Raw genomic sequence first — 24875 nt, 5'->3', positions numbered from 1 at the left:
GGGCCCCTCCCCGGGCAGATGGAGCTCGTTAGCCCTGTAAGGCAATCCATCTACGTCCTGAGGACCTCGCTGCCACCGTCCAAGCGTGCTTGGCCCCAGCAGATGAACCTCAGGATTAAAGGGTGGGCTCAGTTCCGCGCACACTGTGTCTCACCTAAAAAATCCAATGCGCAGGCTGGAAGGTGGAAAAACCTTCCCTGGTTCTTCGTTCGCGAAGAGACTGGCCATTATTGTTGATTATTGTGGGACCCTAAAGTTACACAAGTGGAAAGTCAATGTAGTTAATTTCCTGTAGTTAATCGCATGACTGTAACTAAAATGTTAAACATTTGTCTAAAAATTACTTTCATGTAGGAATGTGAATCTCTAAACTCTTATAAATAATTGTTATGCTGTTAAACTAGAGAGCAAATAAAACAGTTTCTAGGCTGACTCTGTTTAGAACTATGGTCATTTTTTCTTAGTAATTACCTGCCTTTATGAATGGCTGGTTTGAAATCATGTCTTCTGTTAAAATACTTTTTTAAGGCAATTTTTTGTTGGCAGGCCAAAATACCCTTGTGTTTAAAATGAATCCAAACCCTGATGATAACTTTGGAAACTTTCCAAAGCTTTTTCATTAAAAAAATGGATGTTCTTTTTCTTCAGCTGGTGGGTGCTAGTTTGCTCATTTCGTGATTGATAATCTTTTCTCCCACTTCAAAATGCCAGCCTGTGATACAGTCTTTGTGATTGTTTGTTGCCAGTTTTTCCTTGAATGGCAGGTTTGATACAGTATCCTGTCACTTAATGCAAATTAATTAATATAAGTTAACTCTGAGTGACATATATAAACAACATCTGTACCTATATTTGCATTTTACTTGTTGCAACTGATTTCTCTGTTCACAGTTGCTCTTGGAGGTGCTGTTACATATAATTAGTCTGCTGCAATTCAGGCTTTGCAAAATCTTTAAATTTACCAGAATGAAGGAGAATTAAGACTGTTTTACAGTCAAGATAAACTAAGGAAGGTGAATTAGCCACTGCCATTACTCTGAGACTGAGTTTCTGTTAGTGGTTTTTTTTTTACTCTGATCTAGATGGAAAAAATAATAAAAAAAAATCCTTCTTGTAGCATATCTGCCAATTCTCGGACTATGTCCCTGCTGTCACAGCTGGAGAAGATCAATTTGGACTCTGTATTAGGAGAATCAGACAGTGCCAGATATGTTACCTCCAAGATCCTTCATCTGGTTCAGAGTCAAGGTAATTATCTAAGTTTTGTGATTTTAGTAGTTTCCATTTTGAGTATTCCTTACTGTGTATCTTCCTTGCTGGACTTGAATTTTTGTTTTTGTTTAGTGAACTTGACTACCCATCTGTATTTTTCACTGTTAAAAGCATCTGTTTAAGTCCATGTTTAATGCTATCTGTTATAGTATTGGTTACACCGAGTTGATTTTGTGTTGTCAAACAACTGTATTTTCAGTAATAATTCACTTGATATATGTATATGTGTATATATGTATATCTATGAGAAGTAGGAGTATCTGGAAGGGAGCTTTCTTACTGATATTTTTCTTTACAGTCTTTTTTTTCTAGGACATGACAAGATTGTTCAACAAGTGAAAGCAAAAATGAGTTTTAAAATTGCTTGAGTTTTTTATTTAGTTTTATATATATACACATGCAGTTTTTAATAGGTTTTATTATTTGCAGTGTAGATATTCTGGTCATGTTGTAGATGATCACATATTTTATTTCTGCAAGCTAGTATTAGTCTTTTTCTCACTGACAGAAAAAACCAGGAAGGAGATGACTTCTAAGGGCTCCACTGGAATAGAAGTTATCCTGGCAACCCTAGAGGTAGAATCTTTTAATCTCTGTGGCTATGGGTGCATATGTTTAAATACTCTAAGACATTTTTTGTCACCTATCAGTTCAAATTGTTGTTTCATATTACAAAGTAGTTTTTAATTGGTTTTGTGGTTAGCGGGATGTTTAGCTGGGTGTTTGTACATCCTGAGTTCTACTTGATTTGGTGGTGGCAATTTCTTCTAGCTTTAAGTATTTAAACCATTGTATTAGACTGTTATGTTAAGCAAATATCTCTCTCTTTTTTGTTGCAGAATACAAAAGATCCTCAAACTATTCTAAATATATTGAATATTCTCATTGAGGTAATCTCAGTTGGTAAGTTTTCTGTAAGGGTTGACTTATGATTATATTCATACATTATTCTTCAGGCTTTTTTTTTTTTTGTTTTGGTTGGTTATTTTTTATTGGTTTTATTTTTTATGAGGCTTTTTATTATTATTGTTTTGAGTTTTTGTTTATTGGCATTTGCTAAGGTGAATTGATATGCAGAATTAAAAGAACATAAAGACTGAAGTCACCTTGCAAATAATCCTACACAAATAATTTTTATTGCAATAAGTTTAAGTCCAGCATGTCCTTGCATAGTGCAGTCACAAATGAAGAAAATATTGCTGTTCTAAATACTTATGATAACTGCATCTTAGATATTTAATTGCTCTTTGACTTTAGAGATATCAGCTCAGTTTTAATTTCTAGGTGGCGGTCGGAGAGCAGGTGTCTTGGTTACCAAAGGAGGGACACAGATCTTATTACAGCTGCTTTTGACTGCCAGCAAAGACTCTCCACCAAATGAAGAATTAATGGTGCTTCTTCATACTCTTCTTGCAAAAATTGGTCCAAAAGGTGATATTATAGCATAAGACATTAACGTTTTATAATTGAAACTTTAAAAGAGTTTCTTCCTATTGTGTAAGCATGTATGTACTCAGAATTGATAGAGAAGAACAAAAGGAGGAGTGAGATGGGGGAGGAAGAGTGGTGGGAAGTAGATACGCAGAGCTAACATTTACTTCTATCAGTAGAAGAAATTCAGCCATTTAACTTCTATTTTTTAATAATAATTTCAAAATTAGTGTGATTGATCTTGTATTTCTTTGACACCAGACAAAAAGATTGGCATGAAAGCAAGAATAAATGGTGTCCTAAACATATCATTGAATTTAGTGAAGCAGAATTTGCAGAACCACAGGCTAATATTACCATGTCTTCAAGTGTTAAGAGTTTACTCAACCAACTGTAAGTATTGCAGACAATTATTTTATTCTCTGTGTAATATAAAGTTTTTTACCCAGATAAGATTAAAATATCAGATTTTGATGCTTGTTTAATATTAAGTCTTTAAAATGCTTTCTTTCTGAGAATTTGCTTTTTATATCCTAAAATTGCTTATGTTCTAGAAAAAGCTGGGTTTTTTTAAACAGTCTTATGGGATGTGTGGAATTTTGAGCTATCCATTTTGCATAAATGCTGTTGTCTAAACATGTAAACCAGAAATGCTAACACTGTGCTTGCAAAAGCACTTAGAATTAAATAATTATTCTCCTTATTGTTCATGCTCATGTTTTTAATTTATTTTTTATTTTATTTCTTTATTGCTAATTTAACACTTAGTTCACACAGGAAATATCTTATTTCTAAATTTAACCTTTTCCTTAATCCTCGTGTACAGGTGCTCTACTATTGGGGTAATATTCTTCCACAAGACCCTAATTGTTTGGACAGGCAGTAGGAAGTTGATGAAAATAGTATGGTTCTTGCTGTATTTCTGCTGTCTGTTAGATGCGTTTAAGTTTTCCCTTTGAGCTCAAAAGGGTCATTAAACTTCTTAAATAAGTGCAAGAAATGGAAAACATGGCCATGTTTGCCCCAGAGAATGGATTTGATGATCTCTAAGATTATTTTTTCAGGACAGACATTGAGCAGCTATAATTCATAAACCTTAATACTTTCAAAATGGGAAAGCTTTATTTCTTTTGAGCTGACAGATAATGACATAAAGTGCTTCCAAACTGAGAAATTTAATACAGATAGTTACATTAGTTAACACTGCTTAGCTGAAAACTTACTTCATCCTGAAAATACGATACTGAACTGAGTCTCCAGTTCAGCTTCCTCTAAGATCAGTTCTGTATTTCTCTATTTCCCACTCCTTAGAAACATAAAAAGCAGTAGTTCATAGCATTCTGATGTGTAGAACTGTTTCAAGTTTTCAAGTACAGTTACTATTAGATTAAGTCCTAACTTTTCTTGGATTCTGGTGTAATGTTGCTGCTAATGATGAGGAAATTGCAACTGGGACTCACATACTGAGTTCTACACTAATAACAGCATTTGTTATGTTGAAGTCTTAGCAGCTGTCTTCCTGCTTTGTCACGAGCACATATTGCTTAACTCAGTCAGGAATTGAATTTCTGTGTCTGTTTCAGCAGTTTGTATTTTCAGTGGCTGTTGGACTTCAGCCAGGTATACTTTCGGTGCATATTTCTTGAACTTAATAAGTCTTAGCATAATTTCTTTTCATTTGCTCCCTTTCAAATGGGTTACTATTATAATATTTTTTCTGGGAACATGTGCTCGTAACATGCAGTTCAGGAAAGCTTATACCAATTGGCATTTTTAAATTTTATAGCAGACTCTTGGCTTTCAAACCCTGGTGAATATACCTGTCTATCCTAGTACTGAATTATAGTAGCAAGTCATAGAACCTAGTAAACTTGAAATTTTAGAAAGCCTGTTGTTTTGATAAACTGAATTAAGAAAATTCTTTTTTTAATGCATTTTAATAACAAAGCGGAAGCTTGTGTTGGAAGTAGTACATGATTTTATTTGTAAAGTAATAATTATGTCCTTTTTCTTTTTCAAGTAATATCAAGATTGGATTCTCATCTGATTATGTGTGGTGTGTCTGCCTGTCATTGTATGTCTTAAAACACAAGCATATCTAGCATTTTTTGTACTTCAAAGTTAACTTGTGTCAATTTTAGTTTGAGTATATTGATTTTTTTTCTTTTGCCTTTATTACTACATTATCTTAAAATGGATTGCTTTTAACTCTTCCAGCTGTAAATGCAGTATCTTTGGGAAAGAATGGAGTAGTAGAACTGATGTTTAAGATCATTGGCCCTTTTAGTAAAAGGAATACTAGCCTTATGAAGTAAGTAAGGTCTCTTTAATATAATATAATATAATATATGGTAAATATATATATATTTATATATATATTATATTTATATTATATATAAATATAAATATATATAATATAATATAATATATGGTAAAACCTTGTATATGCTTCAAAACTTACTTGTAAATTAAAAGTAGTATTAGAGAAATCAAACTTAATTATATTTGACTAATAAATGTTAATAAAGTGAAGGGAGTTGGGAAGTTTAATTTTACCCAGTAGAGTAACACAAAGTATTGTAATGTCTGCTTGCAGTACTGGTAAAATAAGTATTATTTTTTTGTCTCTAATATTCCTGCATGGAAAGTCTACAATGCTTATCCCCAAATCATGACAAACAGATCAAGACAATCCCATCATATTTTTATTTGTTTAATTGGCTTCTGCGTCTGCTTTGTGCTTTTAATGTGACACTATCCCTTTTATTTGGTAATAAAATTTTCTTTCTGTTTTACTTCAAATCAATTATAGACTCTCAGAGCAAGAACATAAAATATAGAGTAGGAAGCCCCAGCAATATTTGTCTAGTGGGCCATTGTGCTGTTGTGTTTAAAAAAACATAAAATTCACTGTGTAGCTGAAAGTGATGACTTTAGATTCCCATCCCCATGGTGGTTGACAGCTTTTGTGGCTGTTTTGGATTGTTTGGGGTTCTTTTGGGGTTTTGGTTTGGGATTTTTTTTAGTGAATTTAGGGTAAAAATTAACTAAGTAGATCTAATTGAAGATAGCCCTTCTTTATACACTTCACTTTTTTGAAGTACCTGCCTGTGGCAAACTAAATTTTTCATCTCACTAGCAAAATCATAATCTTGTACTGTATGTATTCTAACTTCAGTACAAAAACATTAGTGTTATGTTAACAAAATCTGGTATTTGTGGTCACAGGAGTATCTTTCAAAAAAAAAAAAAATCCTCTGCTCCTTTAAGCCCCAGCCTAAAATTAGGAACTTACTTTTCTATGATGTGAGTAATCATGATATCCTTGTTTATGATCTAAGATCATATACATGAAGTCTATCTTCACAAAGAGGGGAAAAATAAGTGTATATGTTTTCTAGTTGTGCTGTTTGAGTTAGTTGAAAAAATGACTTTATGTACAAGAAAAATCTCACACTGACCATCAGGTATGGTAGTACAGATTGATGGGTGTTGCTCCTCAGTATATTAATACACCACCAGTATTGACCTACAGTTTTTGAAAATAATGTCCTTTACTTTGTGGAAGTACTCGTTCTGCTGCTAACAAAACCATGAATTTCAGAACTATCACAACCACTGAGTGTTGGTCATAAACTTTACATAGTCACAATGTTTTTGCAAAAGCTGGAATTTTGGATAGCCATTGCATCGATATTTATGAAATTTTTCCATCAGACTTCAGATATAGCAGAGATATGTGATCTCTTAGTAAAATCAAATTTTAAAAGTGAAGTCTGTGATACAGTGCAACCAGGAGGTCTTGAGGTTAGACTTTATATGTCTGTTAGCAATAAGTGTCTTGTCTGGTTTTATAGTACTGTAGATTAAGCATACTGGTTGTTTGCTGTTTTGACTTTTCTTGTTATATTGACAGGGTTGCTTTAGACACACTTGCTGCATTGCTAAAATCAAGTAAGTGTTTGACAACAAGAAATTGTTTGTCTACTTGAGGTAAATATGTGTGTGCGTGTGTGTGTATAGATAGAGAAAAATTAACATTAAGTCTGTGGCCTAAACAAAATCAAAGTGAGGAAAGCTAGAAATAAGATACAGTTTTATCTACAGTGTCTGATGCTTTATTTATGTTGTATATAGCTATATATTTAATAATTAGTTACTGTTTCTTCAGTTATGCAGCAGAAGGGCTGCACTGCTTCTGCAGAACTGATCTGGATCTGAGGTGCCTTTTAGATTCACTCATCTCAGCCCTTCAATAATGGATGTCTATAACTCCTGTGCATCTTTTTTATATATATGTCTGAAAATAGCTGTGGATGTCGGGGGAAATGTAGGTATTCTTAAGTAATTCTTCAGAGTAATAAGGACTAGGGTCCTAATGAGAAGTTTGTCAGTGATGCTCATGAAGTGGAATCAAGGGTAACAAAACAACGGTCAGTTTCCAGGCACGGACTCTCTGATCCAGCAGCAAGAAAACAAATGCTGTCTGCGGATTTTGAACCAGGCTTGTAACTAGCAGGGAACTAAAAATTCATTTTCTCCGAACAGTAGTATTAAAGCTGCAACATTCCTAGTAGTTCCAGTGGAGTTGGGTAAGAACTGAGGCATGATTAGATTTGCAGAAAACTATTTCAGACAAATGACAGGAAATTTTGGTACTGACTGTCACGGTGCACTGTGTTTACTCATGTTTGTTCAGTGTGATACCTTGGTCCTCTGATTTGTGTATTTTAAAATGTTGCAATTTCTCCTTGGGAAATCCAGGGAAAGAAGTATTTCTGTATCATTGTCAGTGTTCTATTCTGTAAACTGGCAGCTAAACTTTAATACTGGAGAGAGAAATAAAGTGTTGAAAAGGTCTTTAAAAACAGGAGATCGTGTGCATTTATTTTGGGATTTTTTTTCTCTTTAGAGGTTTTGACATTGTAACATCTTACACTTCATATAAGTAAATCGCTTCTCAAAAACACTAATCTATGATGTGTGTAGTGCAGTTGTCATACTGATTACCCAGTATTTGGGGTAGAGGTATTATGAGTTTATCAAATTTGAGAGATAGTTACTGCAACACTGTGTGGACTGCAAGTGAAAAGAAGTTTGTTTAAAATATTTTGTCTACACAGTGTGTGTGGATAGATGTGCTTTGTAGAATTTTTTTTCTTTTTTAAAATTTGCTGGATGACATCGTTTTACCATTACCTTTAAGTGTAATGCACACTCTTCTGGTGAACCATGAAAATTACATGCAATATTATTTTAAGAATGAGGTTTAGACTACTGATCTCAGTTCTTCAGACATTTCTGTTTAGGTTGATGTAAAACTCTGCTAAGTATGGCTAAAATACTACTTAAAATAAAACAACTCACTTGGGTAAAAAGAGAAATTTAAACATTAATTTGAAAGTAATACTGAAGTAATTTGGTCAATTTCTAATTTTCTTTCCTACCTTTTTTTTTTTTTAAAGAAACAAATGCCAGGAGAGCGGTAGACAGAGGATATGTGCAGGTGCTTTTAACGATATATGTTGATTGGCACCGTCATGATAGTCGTCACAGATACATGCTGATACGTAAAGGAGTTTTGCAGTGCATTAAAAGTGTTACAAACATCAAACTGGGAAGAAAAGCATTCATTGATGCCAATGGGATGAAAATTCTTTACAACACTTCACAAGTAAGTGTGTCATGGTTGTTTTTTTTTTTTTGTTGCTGTTTTTTTCTCTAGCTTTAAAAAGATCCCGACCTCAAGTTCGTCATGTTTCTTTTATGAGATTCGTGATCAGTCCTGATTATGGAAGTAAGCATTATTTTCTGTAGCAGCCTGAAAGAGAATGAAAGAGTACATAATTAAATTAGTATTTGCTGTTATTTTGCTGTGGCTGTCTCTGGAAAGAATGGTTGAACTTAATTTAAAAAAAGATGAGGCAAAAAAATGCCTTTAATTTTGAAGTTTGGATTTTTAAAAAGGTGTGAATATGAGTTGGTAGAAGTTTTTCTGGCCTTCAAAGGAGACATTAGCAATTTTTTTGTAAACAAAATATAGATTTCTAGAATTTATTAATAGAGTAACTATTAGTTTGATAAATACTTTTTGTTATTTTCCTGTTAATAGGAGTGCCTTGCAGTAAGAACTCTTGATCCTCTTGTCAACACATCCAGCCTAATAATGAGAAAATGTTTTCCTAAAAATCGTCTTCCTTTACCAACTATTAAAAGTGCTTTCCATTTCCAACTCCCAGTTATTCCTGCCAGTGGTCCTGTGGCTCAGCTGTACAGTTTGCCTCCTGATGGTATAGTAATTTTGTAATACTCTGAGTATGTCTTTTGCTGCTTTATGTAGAGTGGAATCAGTTGCAGTTATTTGTATTCTGCACTAAAACTTGGACTTTGATGCTCTTCTTAACCAGCAAAGGGTCTGTGACTGTTAGTGTGTAGCACCAGTTTCTAATTTTAAGTGATGAAAATTTTGTCTATACCTGTGGTTATAAAATAAAAAAGAAAACAGCAGCTAAAAGGTGATGTTCATCAAACTCCAAAGTGTAAAGAAGAGGCTGTATACAAACTTAAATGGTCTTTCCTTTTAACTCACTTATCATATACATACTGCTGTGTGAAACGTGATGTAGTGTACATCCTGCTTTACAGGAGCATGTATTCCTTTCTTTCTGTGTTACCCTGATACCCCAGGGTGTGGTGAATTTATATTAGCATGTGCCACTTGAAGCATTGGCTTTTTTAAATTATTGTGGTTTTTCCTTCATTTGCATGATGAAAAAGTAGAGCTGCTTTCTTGGACTGTTGCAGTCTCTTAGAAAACACTTGTCTGCAAAGCATTTGTATGGTGCTTTGTAGGAAATAGATTCAGCCTGTTGTGAGCACTTGTCATTATTTTCAGAGAGTTAATGTTTAATGCGTATGCAGATATGGTGAAGCAGCTTCAGACCTGGGTAGGCAACTAATGAAGTTGCTGTCAGAAGTTACTCTAAAATGAAGAGGCAAAGTCAGACTTAATAATATCTTCTTATTCATAGTGTCTCGTGAAACAAAGCGTCATCAGAGTCTGAAAGAAGTAAGCTATCCTATTGAAGTTTAAATGTGTTAGCCTCACTCCAGGAGTAAGGAGACAAAACTTAAGTTTTGTCTTCACTGTATAAAATAGATCAAGAAGTGTGTTTCAAAATCCACAGAAATTAAATGTCCACTTAATACAGTGTGTTTGGTACTCTATAATACCTATTTAGAAACTTCCTAATCTGGTGAAGTGAACTACTGATGTTTTTTTAAGTGGGTTTGTTATCTTCCATAAAAAGAAGAGAACAACCTAAGGAAATAGGTGGGTAGAGGTCTGTGTTTTTTAAAAGTACAGTCTTGTATGGGCAGTATTGTAAAAGCAGTACATGTAGTTTTTCTGAATACACTAGAAAATCAGTATAATGTGTCAACTTCTGAGTGAGCCTTTTATTGATGATCAAAAAATTTCCTGCATGGGAAACTCTTTTTAAGAAAACATAACAAAAACATAACAAACAGGGCTAGTTAATGAGTTTGTCTTCACATTTTTTTTCAAGTGGTAAGTGAAAAAGAGAATAAACCCAGAACAGAGAAGTTCTTCTTTGAACTTGTGTGTTGCATTAAATGTATAATCTGCCTTACCAAACCCTTCTGTATTGTAGTGGATGATGTTGTAGATGAAAGTGATGATAACGATGATGCTGAAACAGAATCAGAAATTGAAACTGAAAATGATGATGACAAAGACCAACATTTTAAGGTTGGTAGAAACAAAATTAATTAAAAAAGCTCCTAAAACTTAAAGTGGGTGCTGCTTGGAAATGTCAACCTTTCTTGTTCAGATGACTTCAAGATTTTTATCAAAATCTGCTTCACACTTAATGTATCTGGAGTATAGTGGAACAGAACTGCAAACTCTTTGGCAGCATTCTGTTCCCCACTTGTATTTCTCTCGGCCTACTTTTCCTACATAAGCTGCTCAGTATGTAGGAGCTGCTGTAACTTTTTTGATAATTCTGGACTGGGATTGACTAGATCAATCCAGTGAAGTGTTTCAGCAAGGTAATAAGTTCAGCCAGCTGCAGAGGTACATTTCAGATCTTTCACTGCTGTACCACTTTAGGAAGTTATTGTCCTGTTCCACCTGCCACTCAGAACATGGATGGATGTTTGGTCAGACCTGCCTTATTTAGTATTTTTATATTACAGATATTTAGAAGTTAATTGAATTATCTATCCATGGACTGGATAAACAACTTTCATTGAAGGATCTGATGAGCTCTGATGAAGAGAATGGCTTCTACAGAAGCAGTATTGCTTTGTCACTGCAGTCTCCACATTCCAAGCTGCAACAGTTAAAATATGCACAGATCTCATGTAAAGTGTATTCTGATATCTGTGTATAATGAATTTGTGTAAAAGCAAGAAAATTGAGATGTTTTAGTATTTCTGTTGAAACAGAGACTTAGGTATACTAATACAACTGAGCTGCTTAAATCTTCCTGGGGAAAGCTGCAGTTCAGCTAATTTTTAAATAAGGGTATTCAGCTTTTAAAGCATGGCTGTGTCAGGTATAAAAGGTGAACGTTTTAGATTAATGTTTTAGAAGTTCATTTATTCTGGATGCAAGATTAATTTGTTCTGGTGATCTTTCAGAATGATGATATTGAGACTGATATTAATAAACTGAAACCTAGACAGGAATTGGGAAGACCCATAGAAGAACTGAAAATGTATGAGCAGTTTTTCCCAGAACTTTCGGAAAACTTTCAGGTAAAGTATGATTCCCAGGACATTTCTTATTATGTCATTATGACATTATTATGACATTTCTTATTAGGTTGACTCTGGAATATGCTTTGATGTTCTTTTTTTGATGGATAATTCCTCTAGTCAAGAAACATGGGTCTGCAGTTCTAGATTTACATATGAGAGTGCTATATACTAAGTAACTTAGTTAAATGTTATGATTACTTTGTTTTGACTGAGAAGGGAACTGTGAGCAGATGTAAGCAAAACTGTTTTCTGATGTTTAATTATTGGCCATGGCAGAAATAAAATAGTAAGAAAGGACATGAGATTTCTGAGAGAGAATCACTGTATTAGGTATTTCCTTAATGCTGTGCACCTATTTAAAATAGGTACATTAACATATTTAAAATAGGTTAAAATATCTGGGTCAATTGCATTGACTTGATACTTTGTTATTGATGAACTACTTGGTTATGGCTTTAAAGCTTTGGTCTTGTAAAAGGTTAACCTTAATTGCTATGACAGCTTATAACATAATAACTGTTATCTTTTAAATTACATTTCTTTTGGATTATTCAAAAACCTCAGGAACAAGGAAAGAGAAATATTTATAATGTAAACAGAATTTAGGAAATGTTTGGTTTTTTGTTAATAATTTTTTCAACTTTATTTTTTAAGGAATGGGACTTAGTTTCCAAGGAACCAAAGCCTTTTGTACCTGATGCAAATCTGAGTGGACCTATTGTTGTTCCTACAGCCAGCGAGGAGCACCCTGCTGAAGGAAACCAATCAGCAAAAGGGATTGCTTTGAAGGAAAGCAATCCTTTATTGACAGAGGAATATAATAGAAGGCCAGTCTTTCTGGAACTACCAAAGAAAGATGGTATGAAAGACAGTAGTTCACATCAGCAAAATGATCAAAGAAACGTGTTTTCATCATGCCAGTGTCTTAGCCAAGAAATTGTAAAAGGCTTAGACAGAATCAGTCTGCAGAACAGTGCGAAAAATGATCAGTATTATGGTCCAGGGTGTGTAGTAAAGAAGGAAAGCAAAGCTAGCCTTACCACACTTGCTTGCAGCAAACCTTGTGAACATGTCTCACCCTGTGGAAGTAGCCTATTTGAAGGATCATCTGTCCAGCTGGGAAAACTGTGCTGCACTGGAGTGGATTCAGAGGAGGAAGAGGATTCCAGATCTAGTTCATCAGGGGAACAAGTCATGCTTGAGGTTTCCGATGTATCATCAGTTCACGACTGTGATCTTTATATTGAAATGGTAAAAACGACAAAATCTATTCCGGAATATTCAGAAGTGGCCTATCCAGATTATTTTGGCCATATTCCACCCCCATTTAAGGAACCTATTCTGGAAAGACCATATGGGGTACAGAGGTGAGTTACCATACTAATTTTTGTTGTTTTTGTTATTGTTCCCTTGAAGAACAGTTTTCTAGGATAAGATTAACTAGATGATCTCCAGAGGTCTTGTTCAACCCTGACCTGTGATTCTGTGGTTACCAAGCCATATTGCACAGTTCACTTTGGCATCTAAAACTATTTTCAGTGAAAAGCAGTTTGAAGGTAGGCGAGTAGGTATTGATCTGTGCAGAACCATAGAGAAGAACACAATCTGATCTGTAATTGCTAACTCTGTAATTCAGTTTCTAAATACTGAAGTTTAATTACTTTAATTTATATGTTCCCTTTCTACCTTCCCACCATCTCCCATTTAAATTTTGCGGTTTGCAAAAAAAATAAACCAACCCACAGAAAAATACCACCAAACAAACAAAAAAATCCCCAGCTGAATGCTCCTCAACGTCTTAGCAAAGACTTCGAAGATGCTTCAGCATCTTTAATAGTTTGAAGATGCTTCAGCTCTTCTCTCTGCTGTGCTAAAAAGCTATCTTTCAGGAAAAGTAGTGGAGAAAGTTAAAAAATTAATACACTGAAGTGTTTGGTTTTGGTGTTTGTAGTATAACAGAATTTAGAGGTAACAAGTGCTGAAAATGCAGTTTAGCGCACAATAAACACAGAGGGAAAGATAAAGCAAACCAACAAAAAACAACACATCAACACACCCATTTGTTTCTTCTCTGAGAAGATGAGGAGTGATGAAGACTGATGAGACTCTTAAGAATAATTTACAGAGGTGGTGTGAAGAGTTGGCTCATATACGTAGTAAGTTACTGTACACAAATGAGCATGTTAGCAGAACATACAATATGAGACCTTGCCACCTGCCTAATTATGAGGCTGAATGCCTTTGACTTTATATTTGTAACTATAACCAACTTAATGAGATTCTTCATGTTTGCGTTTAGATATTAAAATTATTAAGAGATTAAGTGTGTTTAGGTAGTATAATTAAAATCCTTTAACTGTTTCATACATATCATAAAACAGTGATCTTGCCAGTGAAATGAACAAGTGCTGAAAACTAATGACATAATGAATATACCGTTCAATGTTGAAGGAAGAGAATCTTCCCTGTAAGGTCTTTATTAGATAGATTCAGCTGATTAGAAGGGAGATAGTCTAGTCAGGAATCACCTAAGAACTGCATTGTAAGAAAATCTTGCAAATCGTCGTTTTTGTTTTTGTACTAATTAATTATTTTGAAATTTCCTGAATAAAACTGAGTGAAGTCAGATACAATTTGTCATTCCAGTGTTTGTTCTTAGATATAAAGAACTGTAATTACAAACCTTGTGTGGTTATACATAAAGCTGATTTGTAGAACATAAAGATAATTTCAGGGTATATTTTAACTTTAAAATATTTTGATTTTGTTATATTTTGTATGTTGAAAGTAACTTCTTTAGGTCTTCTCTGAAACAAGAATGAAATATCAGATAATATTGCTAACCTTGAATCAAAAATCCTACATCACATTTTTAAGATACACTGTTTTAAGAATTCAGTTTTCTACGAATTACTCAAGTCTTGTTACTTCACCATAACAAACTTCTGAGAAGGGAACCTGTTTAAAAAGGGCTTAATCTTCTTAGGAATTAATATTTTTTAGGAAAGTGGTAAAAATGAGTTTGGTAGGGGAATGGAAAAACTTTGAAGTCTTCTACAAAGCTGTGTCCAAGCTCTTTTGACATTCAGTGGGATTTGATTCCCTTAATCTAAACAGTTAGTTCTACTAATGAGCTAAGTCTTCTTTAGAAAACTAATGGTTGCTTTAATCCATCTGTGTAATTAAGAAAACATGGTGGGTCTAAGGTGTGATTGAGTGGGTTTTCTTCATACTTTTATTAGAGCAACATGGTGTGGGCTTGGGGATTTTTTTTAGTCTTGCATTTTGCTGGGAGATTAAATGGTTTTGAATTTTTGTTTTGGAGTACTTTTAAGTTCAGTAGCATGTAATTATCACCAAATGTCTCACCAAATTATTATTGTTTGGAAAAATGAAATTGATAACAACTGAAGTATTTTATGTCACTCTATGTTTTAGAGAAGAAAATTATGATATAGTTCAATACCCTATAAATTTGGGGTTAAATTCCTACTTTTTTTCTTCCATTCCTTAAAAATTTAGGTTGTTTGTTTGTTTGTTTCTGTACACTTTAGTATTTTCTAATCATCAGGATCCACAAAGGACTAGTCTGTAAGAACACAGGTCACATCAACAGTGTTGGTTCTAGATTGTTTTTTTTTTAATTACCTTGAAATGGCTTATCTTGGCTTTTTTGGAACCTGAAAATGTCTACTACTCCTTTTCCTTTTAGTGTGCAACTTGAATACTGTTTTTTCTTTCCTTTCATATACACATTGATCCTTATAATGGTATTTGAATGCCGTTACTATTTATACAGTATTTATTACGGATTTTCTTTGATGGAGTTTTGTCTTGGCAAAACTCCTGTGATGATAGGAAGTGTTATGACCTTTTAGAGCTGAGGCATGCCTAGATCTGAAGAGTTCTGTAAGATCAAGTGCAAGATGAAAAATCTGTAGTTCTATCGTGAGCTGAACCTGTTCAGATTGTGGTGAGTCAACCTCGTCACAATTTTGTCAGTACACTGGACTTGTGAATTGTTTTCTTTTCCAGAAATTTAAATTTTCCAGTTTAAACTTAAAAAGAGGTGCTAGAGTTGTACTCTTACCTTCTCTTTCTCATTTGTTAACAGTATTTATTTTAATTAAATTGAGAATTTCCAGCATGAATGTACTTTACTGCTCTGTTTCTGTATTCTTCATTGTTAATCTGCCTCCTTTTCTTCTTATTGCAGGTGCTGTGCAAGCTTTTCCACACAGCTCTGCCACTATATTTCATTCTTGAACTGCAACACATTCTTACTTTTCCAAACCAGGACCTAGATACTGCCAGTTGTGCAATGGTTTTATGATCTGGATAAGCATATACCTGCCATTTGGCTGACATCACCAAATTAATTTTTATTTGTTACCTAGTCGATAAATGAACCTAGATCTCCAGAGGTGAAAAGCTAGTTCACTAACACACTCACTGTACGACCTACTCTCTAAAACTCCTTAATTTTGGTTATGGTAGGACTCATATAAGTTACTAATGTTATCAAGTGTTGTCCTGGATTAAAGCATTAACATAAGTAATGTCTGAGTAATTCCTGCTTCTATTATCAAGTATGAAACTGCATTTTTTTTCCATAAGATAAAACCCAGTGGGTTGTCTGCATGAAAACTTAGTTTCCTCACATATAAATATTGGATGCAGTCAGCTGTGAATGCAGGTGTTTAAACCTAAGTACACATAAGTGAGGCTGAGATCTCTCTGAACTATACCACTATCTTCATGTCAACTTTGTTAGTTTTCATTCCTATATGAGTTAATTCCTCATTTGTAATTGAGAAGAGTATGTGAAAATTTGAATGAAAACTTTGCTTTTTATTTTAGGACAAAAATCTCTCAAGATATTGAAAGGCTGATTTATCAAAACGACATTATAGACAGAGTTGTGTATGACCTTGATAATTTAAGGTAAGTATTTACCTTTCTGAAAAGAATATTTGACTCATACTCTAAGCCTATTCTACTTACTCTGTGATATGATTTGCAATATTTAAAGCAGATTTCATTGAAAATTTTATCTGATGTAACAGTGTTTCTGCTATCCAGGCTGTATTTAGAGGAAGATTCAAAGTAGTTTCTGAACTACCAAGTCAGTACTAAAAGAAATGAATTTGTTTTAGTTAAGTTTGTTTTATTAATTTTGGTCCCTTTTTCTACTCATAGTTGTTCAGTACCAGAGGAAGCAGATGTTTTGAAGTTTAATTCCAAATTTGAATCTGGAAATCTGCGCAAAGTTATTCAGATCAGAAAGTAAGATATTTCAACTCTTCTTTTCATACTTTAGGCGTACTATTTCTGCTTCTTAAAAGAAAGATTGATTTATTTTTTTAATCTTCAGAAATGAGTATGATCTAATTCTGAATTCGGATATAAATAGCAATCATTATCATCAATGGTTTTACTTTGAAGTCAGTGGAATGAAAACAGGCATTGGTTACCGGTTTAACATCATCAACTGTGAAAAGTCAAACAGTCAGTTTAACTACGGTAAGATACATTTCCCATACTTCGAAAAGAAATACTTAAAAAATATCTGTGCTAGACATCTCAGCTGTTTCCTTCCCTTCTCCACAGGATCATTAGTATTCATGTTGTCAGTTTACATGGTTTATTTTAATAGTATTGCTAGAAGATGTTTTGACAGCTTCAGTTAAAAACTAAAAATGTGTCTTAAACCATGAGCTACCAGTTTTTAAAGTGAAGTTTTGTTGTTAAGTGAGGCCAAAGTGGAAGAAATTTACTGGTGCAATTAAAAGTGATCCAAGATCATTGGGTGAGGTGGAGAACACCAAAGCCTGTTGATTGACAGAGGTCAGGAAGAATGATATCATAAGTCTATTTCTGCATAGAGGTATATTTTCAGATGCAAAAGTATGTGGAGACATTCTAAAACAGTTTTGTCTTATTGATGGAATGGAAAAATAAGTCTGCTTTGAAATGCTGGGCTTCCTAAGTGACCCTTGCAGTCTTTAGCTTTCTTTAGCAATCTTTAGCTAATGCATGTACCTCATTTAAAAGTACTGGCTTAGTGAATATGCCTTTCTTCCACTTTTCTGGGAGTGTGTATGGGGGATGTGTGTTATTCAGCTTAAACCCATTTGTTTTCTGAAGTTTCTTTTTTTCTTGCTATATATTCTGGAACTTGTCCTTTAAGAAGGAAGAAGAGAAATTCCTTCTCCCCCCCCAAATTCAAACTCTTTGCACAGAGTAATATTGTATTCTTCTTTGCCGTACACATATGTTCACAGTGACCAAGTCACAGGTAGTTTACCAGTGATAAGATGCTTTTAAATTATTTACTAATCCTCATCAATTATCTTAAATCTTCTTCTATGTTGGGTATACTTACTTGATAGTTGCTTTTGGTTTTTTTAAGTACGTTGACTAAATCAGTCAATGGGGTTGGCTAATTACCTAACCAGTAAATGATGTTCAATTACTGTGTATTCTTTTCTCTTTTACTTTATATTAAGTATTCAAATTAAGTATACTATCAAAAAAAAATACATGAAGAGTCAACTGTTAAAAAAGTTGTCTAAAATTTAGTTATTTTTCAGTTATTTATGTGAATGGATAATAGTATCAGTTTTTGTACTCTTTTGAGTTGGATGGATTGGGACCCAGGATTTTTTGTAGATTTCTGTTTATGCTAATCTCATCTTTCATTTAAATATTTCATTTCGGTCTTCCATGGATCTGATTCTTTTCTTTAATTGTTATTTTCTGAAAATCAGGAATCTTTTGCCATCTGGTTGAAAGAGCATACAATACCCAGGCGTTTATGAAAATATACTCTATGATAGTGAGTAAATAAGTATAGGTAATTTGTAGACTGGTATGTAAGTGTTGATGTGGTCCATCACTGCTCAGATCTTTCTGTTTAATGTTAAGCATTAAAGTGAGATGCATATTTTCTCTCAGGAATGCAGCCCCTCATGTATTCTGTTCAAGAAGCACTAAATTCTCGACCATGTTGGACTCGTGTTGGGACAGATATTTGTTACTATAAGTAAGTATGTGAATCAAATATATAGCAAATCTTAACAGAAGTTTAGCAGGAGGTACAATTTTTGAGGAGAGACATTTGTTTCCGCATTTGATAATAGCATTATTCTGCTGTGAACAGAGTTTTCTTCCCAAGTTACTAAGGAGAGTAATAGACATGATAGAAATATACAGGGTCTTATTTTGCAAGCACACTGCTAATATTTAAGCTCTTCATATTTTATACTTTACTCAGAAGTTGCACACTGTTTCAGAGAAGCTTTTAAGGATGTATATATATATATATATATATATGCATGCTTACTGGAAATCTAATTAGTGACTTTGACTAATACATGGTCCTTGTGATGAGCCTCCTGTAATCTGTGGTGCAATCAGTGTAGAGCAATCCTGGCACACAGGATGACATGGTACAGCATATCCATAAGTATTCCTTCTAGGTTGGTAGCTATTTGCATACTTTTTTTTTTGTTTAGTTTTGTTTGTTTTATTGTGTTACTTGTTTTTGTTTGCTCACCTTTTTCCAATGTGGATGAGTGTGTGTATCACTGCTGTAAGATAGGATCTTTACAGCTGGTGGGAATCTGTGTATTAAACCTGGATGTACACAGAAGAGAAATACAATCAGCAGAAATCCCTCTGACACTTACAACGTGTGTTCAGAAATAACAAGTGGTATGAAAAAAATTATTCTAATTTGTATGCTACCTTCATTTTTGCTTTAGGAATCACTTTTCAAGAAGTTCAATTGCTGCTGGAGGTCAGAAAGGAAAATCCTATTACACAATTACGTTCACAGTGGCTTTCCAACATAAAGATGATGTGTGCTACTTTGCTTACCATTATCCATATACATACTCAACTTTAAAGGTGAGAAGATTATGGTATGTTACATAGATAAATATTTATGAGTGTATTCTTTTTGTTTCTTTATATAAAATTTAAAAAGCTCCTTAAAATGGAAAATTTTCATAATGGTAATGTTTAGACTGAAAAGTGTATAGGTTGTTCTAAAAAACAGCCCCTGGAAAAAAAGAATTCATGCTTGCAGGCTAAATTGGTTTTGCAGGAGTCGTAAATATGATTATGGAACTGGAGCGTTTCTTTTACGAGGAAAATCTGAGGGAACTGGGTCTTTTCAGCCCAAGAAGAGATGACAGAGAAGACAACTCATCAATATATATTATATCTGTAAACATCTGAAGGGAGGGTGTCAGGAGGACAGAGCCAGGCTCTGCTCGGTGGTGGCAAGCAACAGAACAAGAGGCAACAGGCAGAAACTGATGCCCAGGGAGTTCCTCCTTAATATGAGGAAGAACTTCCCTACTGTGCAGGTGACTTTGCACTGGAATATGCTACCCAGAGAGGTTGTAGAATGTCCTTCACTGGGGATATTCAAGAACCATCAGGACACAATTCTGTGCCATTTGCTCTAGGATGGCCCTCTTTGAGGAGGGAGATTGGACCAGGTAACTCACTGTTGTCCCTTCCAACCTTACCCATTCTGTCATTGGTGCTAATTGGATGAAGTATTTGTGTTTGAGTCAAATTTGGGTCAAATGACTTGTATCCTGCTGTTCTACATCTACTTCTTGATAACTGAAGTTACTATAATTAAGATAATCTCACTAATCTCACACTTGATACACCTTCCTGGACCTGGGACCAGTATGCATACTGGCTGGGTAGTCCACCTTGGAGTTTGCTAGCAAATTGCACATGCACTTCCCCTTACGCACCTGCTGTCGGGAAAACATGTATTGCTTGCCTTCCACCTCTATCAGTTGGTACCAGGCATGTGGGCTTGTAATCCATGTTACTATTCTAGGTGCTGGCGCTGAGAAATTAGCCCTTATCACACCACCAGCTGTGTTTTGGGGACACACTGTTCTTCCTTCAGTGGCTGGACACCAACACCCTTTACTCAGTGCAGTAACTGGCTCTGAGACACTTTTAGTGCTGATACCACTGACTGAAGGGTGCCTGCAGTGTCTACAGCTCTGGCTGCTGGGGTCTGCTTTGATTCCAACAGCAGCTGGGGCATGGGACACAGAGTCTCTGGTATCCACAAAGATGCTCCCAAGAGATGTGTCCTCTCCAGCTACTGATACTGAGACACTTGTTCACTCCCAAACCCACCTACACCTGTTTTGTTGTTTGCACTATTCTACATAGCACTTGCATGCTAAGGAGAGAGAGATAGCTAAAGCGTCCTGCAGGGATAAGGTGCCTGATTTTTGTATGGTACTGTAGCCCTCCTCTTGAATTTCCTTAATCCTCAGGTTCTCTTCTTTCCTTCTTGTTCCTCAGGTGACTCTTCCTAATCTTTGTCTGTAGGTTCTTAATGGCCTGTCAGTGAGAGACTGGTGACTTTGATCTTTGCTTTAGTTTCTGTTGTCTCAGCTCTCCATTGCTGTTTGTTGATTCTTCCTTTACTTGTTATCACTTTTTGCAGTGGAAAGGTCTCTTATCAGATAACCTTATTGAAGCAGAGGTTCTTACCTTCCATTTACCCTCACAGTAACATCTGTGTACAATAATGTACCCTCTCTGCCTTCATCCTTCTTGAATCAGTTGGAAGATCAGAATTTATAAAGAGAAGTATTCAATCAGTCAGAGAATGATACTTCATGGTCAAAATTATGATGGAAACTTGAGCATTGTTTAGAACAATAAAAAGAAAGATCTGTTAAATAGTACCTTGAAGTATGCTGTCACATGTCACTGCAAGGGATTTGAAGTATTTTTTCATTATTTTTTGGATGAAGATGCATCTTCAGAAGCTGGAATCAATGCACAACCCTCAACAGATATATTTTAGACAAGATGTTCTCTGTGAGACACTGGCTGGCAACAGTTGTCCATTAATCACTATTACAGCCATGCCAGAGTCCAGTTACTACGAACATATCTGTCAGTTCAGTAAGTATGAGCTTCTCTTTATCATCATCTGAAAATAATGATAACCAAGATATTTATAGAAAAAACATTAGCATTAACTGCTGTGCATTGTAAAAACAGCAATGTAAAATAAGGTTAATAACTTCATTGAGATTAAGAGGCATCAATAGTCAAGATTTGCTATCTATTTAGTAATATTTATTTGTGATAGTCAAAGTTATTTATATTTGGAAATAAAGAGTATATATTAATATATTTAAAATTTTTGTTGCTAGGTGTTTTTGTGTGTTACATTTTGCAGACAACACTTCTTGGAAAAGAGTGCCTGATGAGTAACTTTTTTCTCCAAATGCTGAGGTTGTTTGCTTGTCAAAACATGTTTCTTAAAGCCAATATATAAGCTACTGTGATGTGAAGTGAGCTTTAGTTGTAATAGCATTCTTGATTTGTTTGTCCACCCCAGTGTTTTTCTTGGCTATTGGGAAAAAGTCCTGTCATAAGTGCCACTAGTCATGACTGTATAATTATCTGATTGAATTTAAAGCTCCACTGTGATAGTTCTATAATTAGCAGTCCTTTAAAAAATATTGTGACAAGCTCTATCAATAATACTTGTACTCAGTAATACTCAAATCAGAAAAACTGGGGTTTTTGCATTGTAATAGATGTAGCTGGCTATTAGCTCTTTTTTTCAATTTAACAAACTGTTTACTTAGCTTAAATCATATTTTGCAATTTCTATACATACTTCTTTTAGGGAATCGTCCTTATGTTTTCCTGTCTGCACGTGTACATCCTGGAGAGACTAATGCAAGCTGGGTTATGAAGGGAACACTGGAATACCTTATGAGTAATAGTCCAAATGCGCAGTGTTTACGGGAATCTTATATTTTTAAAATTATTCCCATGCTCAATCCAGATGGTGTCATCAATGGAAAGTAAGCATACATTTACTTACAAATACGTAGCCTGTACTACTAATTCTTTACATCATTATTTAAAAAAGAATAAAGTAATCCTGGAAAGATACAAATGCAATACTTAATGAGATAAAATCCAACAAACACTTGCAATATTGCTCAGACTTTTTCATTTTTTTACCTTTTAAAAGGTGGTTGCATTGTGTCATGAATTTCGGTTTTATAAAAAATATTTTTAGCTTTCTATGAATAATAATCATTGCTATGTGATTTGACATGACATTTTAATTGTCTCTCTGACAGCAGTCTCGGATATGTGTAACAGTGTTATATGAGACCACACCTGGCATTAGGAAAAGCTAAACAAATTCCCAATCCTAATGAAAAAAAAAAAAAAAGCCTTGTACTTGAGAAAGCTTTTTACATTAGTATTTTTTTTTGGCTATTGTCAAATGTTGTTAAAAATGGAAAGTTAATAGGTGTTCAGGAGAAAGAGTAGGAGAGTATCCTGGTTTGATTAAGTTTTAAGTATTTCACTTACTGCTACTTTTCTTAATAGATTTAAGGGATATTTCAGAACCTTTTGAAACCGCTATGAGTAAGCATTCAGAAATCTCCATTTACTTGGTTACAGGGATTCAAAAGAAATGGAAATTTTGCTGTGATGAATCCACAGTTTCTTCCCATCTAGTTATGGGTAATATTTTAAAGATTTAGTGAACAAAATAATAAAAAGAAAACCAGTTATGGATTTCAGTAGAACTCTGTCTTTATAAATGTAAGAACATGTACATACTAAAACATCTGTAATGAAATAATTCAGGATACAGGGACAGTTAAGAAATATATCCCAGCAGACACAGTCTAAAGGCATATGTAGTGAAGATGACTACACAGTCATGAATTTCTGCAAGTTTAAAAGTTCTTGCTGATAGTTGACAATGAGGAGATGATCTTTGTTTGCTGGGTTTTTTGTTTGTTTGTTTTCTTTCTTGTTTTTCTCACAGCTCCTTGTCTCCTAACAATTTCGTGTTTCACGTATTAGATTTCTAGTTGACATTAGTCTTTAAATTACAGAAGTCAAGACACCAAAACTGTAAATATACCTTATATTTGAAATTACTGATTTTGAACTAGCATTTGAATAGAATTGCAAGCCTTCAGTTTCAACAGCAAATAAACAATATAACATAAGAAGCTACTTCTAATTTATTTTAATTTCTCTGTAACATAACTTAAAACACCCCAAACTAAAAATGCTATTATATGGCATGTTAGAAAATTGAAGTTTGTTTCTTGCCAGACTCCTTCCAAAGAAGCAGTGGTGATGAGGATATCTTGAGGTGGGGGGGAGGCTTATTTAAAAGTATGATAATACAGACTACATCATGCGTTTTTCCACCCCCCCGCAATAGCCACCGTTGCTCTTTAAGTGGAGAAGATTTAAACAGACAGTGGCAAAATCCAAATCCAGATCTGCATCCCACTATTTACCATGCTAAAGGGTTACTGCAATATTTGGCTGCTATAAAACGTTTACCTCTGGTAAGTATGTGTGTGTAAGCAATTCTGAACCTTTTTAACTTTATCTGTATAGCTAGTCTATAAGTTAAACACTTTAATGTGGTCTTGTAAACCATGTCACACTTAAATTTGACTTGGAGAACTGGTCTTCTGCAAACCTGTAGATGTAAATCTGTTACATTGGCTAGGTTAGAAGGTTAAACCTTCCTTAGACGAATCCCATGTTTTTTGTCATAATATGCAAGTTAATTATACAAGGAAGTGTGTTGCCTACAGTACAAATATAATTTTAAAAAATTGCCTTCCATTACTTTCATAAAATGTTAACTATATATGCCTTGGTTTTATTTTGCCAAATGATTTATTGTAGGTCTACTGTGATTATCATGGTCATTCTCGTAAAAAGAATGTATTTATGTATGGCTGCAGCATCAAAGAGACCATGTGGCATACGAGTGTTAATGCTGCCTCTTGTGACCTGACGGAAGACCCTGGCTACAGGGTAAGTTTGTCATTTGTACCTCTTTCATTGGGCATGGATTTGGAATATACTTTTCAAATAACTTCCTCATAATATCTTGTGCAAATAATGACTCTGTAGCATAAGCAGACTTATTTAAAATTATCTCCTTTTAGTTTATGAGTGTACTTTTAATTATTTTGAGAGCTTTAAATATTTCACAGAGTGCTTAATTTTTTTTTGTTGTTTCTTTGTACCAGTAAGTGCTTTTTTTTGGTGTGTTTAATATTGCCACTAGAGACAATAGGTGGAAAATATGCCTCTGTGCATTCATAATTACTGGATGAACGTATAGTCATTTAAGCATGGCAAACAATATTCTAGCAACAAGAAAATAAAGATACAGGATTGTTCTGAGGAATACTCATTTATGTGTATGGAAATAGGCAAGATTCCTCTTATACAGATTTATAGATAAGGCATATGCCCCTAATTAAATATACATAATCAACTTCCACAAAAGCATCCACTGCATTATA

At 34.3% G+C, this 24875-nt stretch overlaps 1 protein-coding gene across 8 annotated transcripts in view; it reads left to right on the top strand.

Moving 5' to 3' along the window:
* Positions 1 to 24875, top strand: part of AGTPBP1 (ATP/GTP binding protein 1) — a 55655-nt gene that overhangs the window by 13105 nt on the left and 17675 nt on the right. For all 8 annotated transcript variants that reach the window (XR_003570878.1, XM_027880606.1, XM_027880628.1 and 5 more), the window contains 21 exons: positions 1118 to 1248; positions 1781 to 1848; positions 2112 to 2175; positions 2557 to 2703; positions 2965 to 3096; positions 4921 to 5014; positions 6620 to 6657; positions 8169 to 8377; positions 8816 to 8993; positions 10377 to 10474; positions 11371 to 11487; positions 12145 to 12857; positions 16351 to 16434; positions 16690 to 16776; positions 16865 to 17013; positions 18448 to 18535; positions 19257 to 19401; positions 21300 to 21453; positions 22190 to 22370; positions 23768 to 23897; positions 24247 to 24378. Coding sequence is in view for 7 of the 8 variants with exons in the window: in XM_027880606.1 (XP_027736407.1) it covers positions 1118 to 1248; positions 1781 to 1848; positions 2112 to 2175; positions 2557 to 2703; positions 2965 to 3096; positions 4921 to 5014; positions 6620 to 6657; positions 8169 to 8377; positions 8816 to 8993; positions 10377 to 10474; positions 11371 to 11487; positions 12145 to 12857; positions 16351 to 16434; positions 16690 to 16776; positions 16865 to 17013; positions 18448 to 18535; positions 19257 to 19401; positions 21300 to 21453; positions 22190 to 22370; positions 23768 to 23897; positions 24247 to 24378 (3139 nt within the window). In the remaining variant the exon portion in view is untranslated. The remainder of the gene's footprint in view (positions 1 to 1117; positions 1249 to 1780; positions 1849 to 2111; positions 2176 to 2556; positions 2704 to 2964; positions 3097 to 4920; positions 5015 to 6619; positions 6658 to 8168; positions 8378 to 8815; positions 8994 to 10376; positions 10475 to 11370; positions 11488 to 12144; positions 12858 to 16350; positions 16435 to 16689; positions 16777 to 16864; positions 17014 to 18447; positions 18536 to 19256; positions 19402 to 21299; positions 21454 to 22189; positions 22371 to 23767; positions 23898 to 24246; positions 24379 to 24875) is intronic.

Source organism: Empidonax traillii, unplaced genomic scaffold, assembly GCF_003031625.1.
Source record: "Empidonax traillii isolate 1590-97213 ecotype Southwest subspecies unplaced genomic scaffold, ASM303162v1 scaffold6:size4315531, whole genome shotgun sequence".
Classification (NCBI taxonomy): Eukaryota; Metazoa; Chordata; class Aves; order Passeriformes; family Tyrannidae; genus Empidonax; species Empidonax traillii.
The sequence above is the reverse complement of the archived record's forward strand: the minus strand, read 5'-3'. Positions and strand labels throughout refer to the sequence as shown.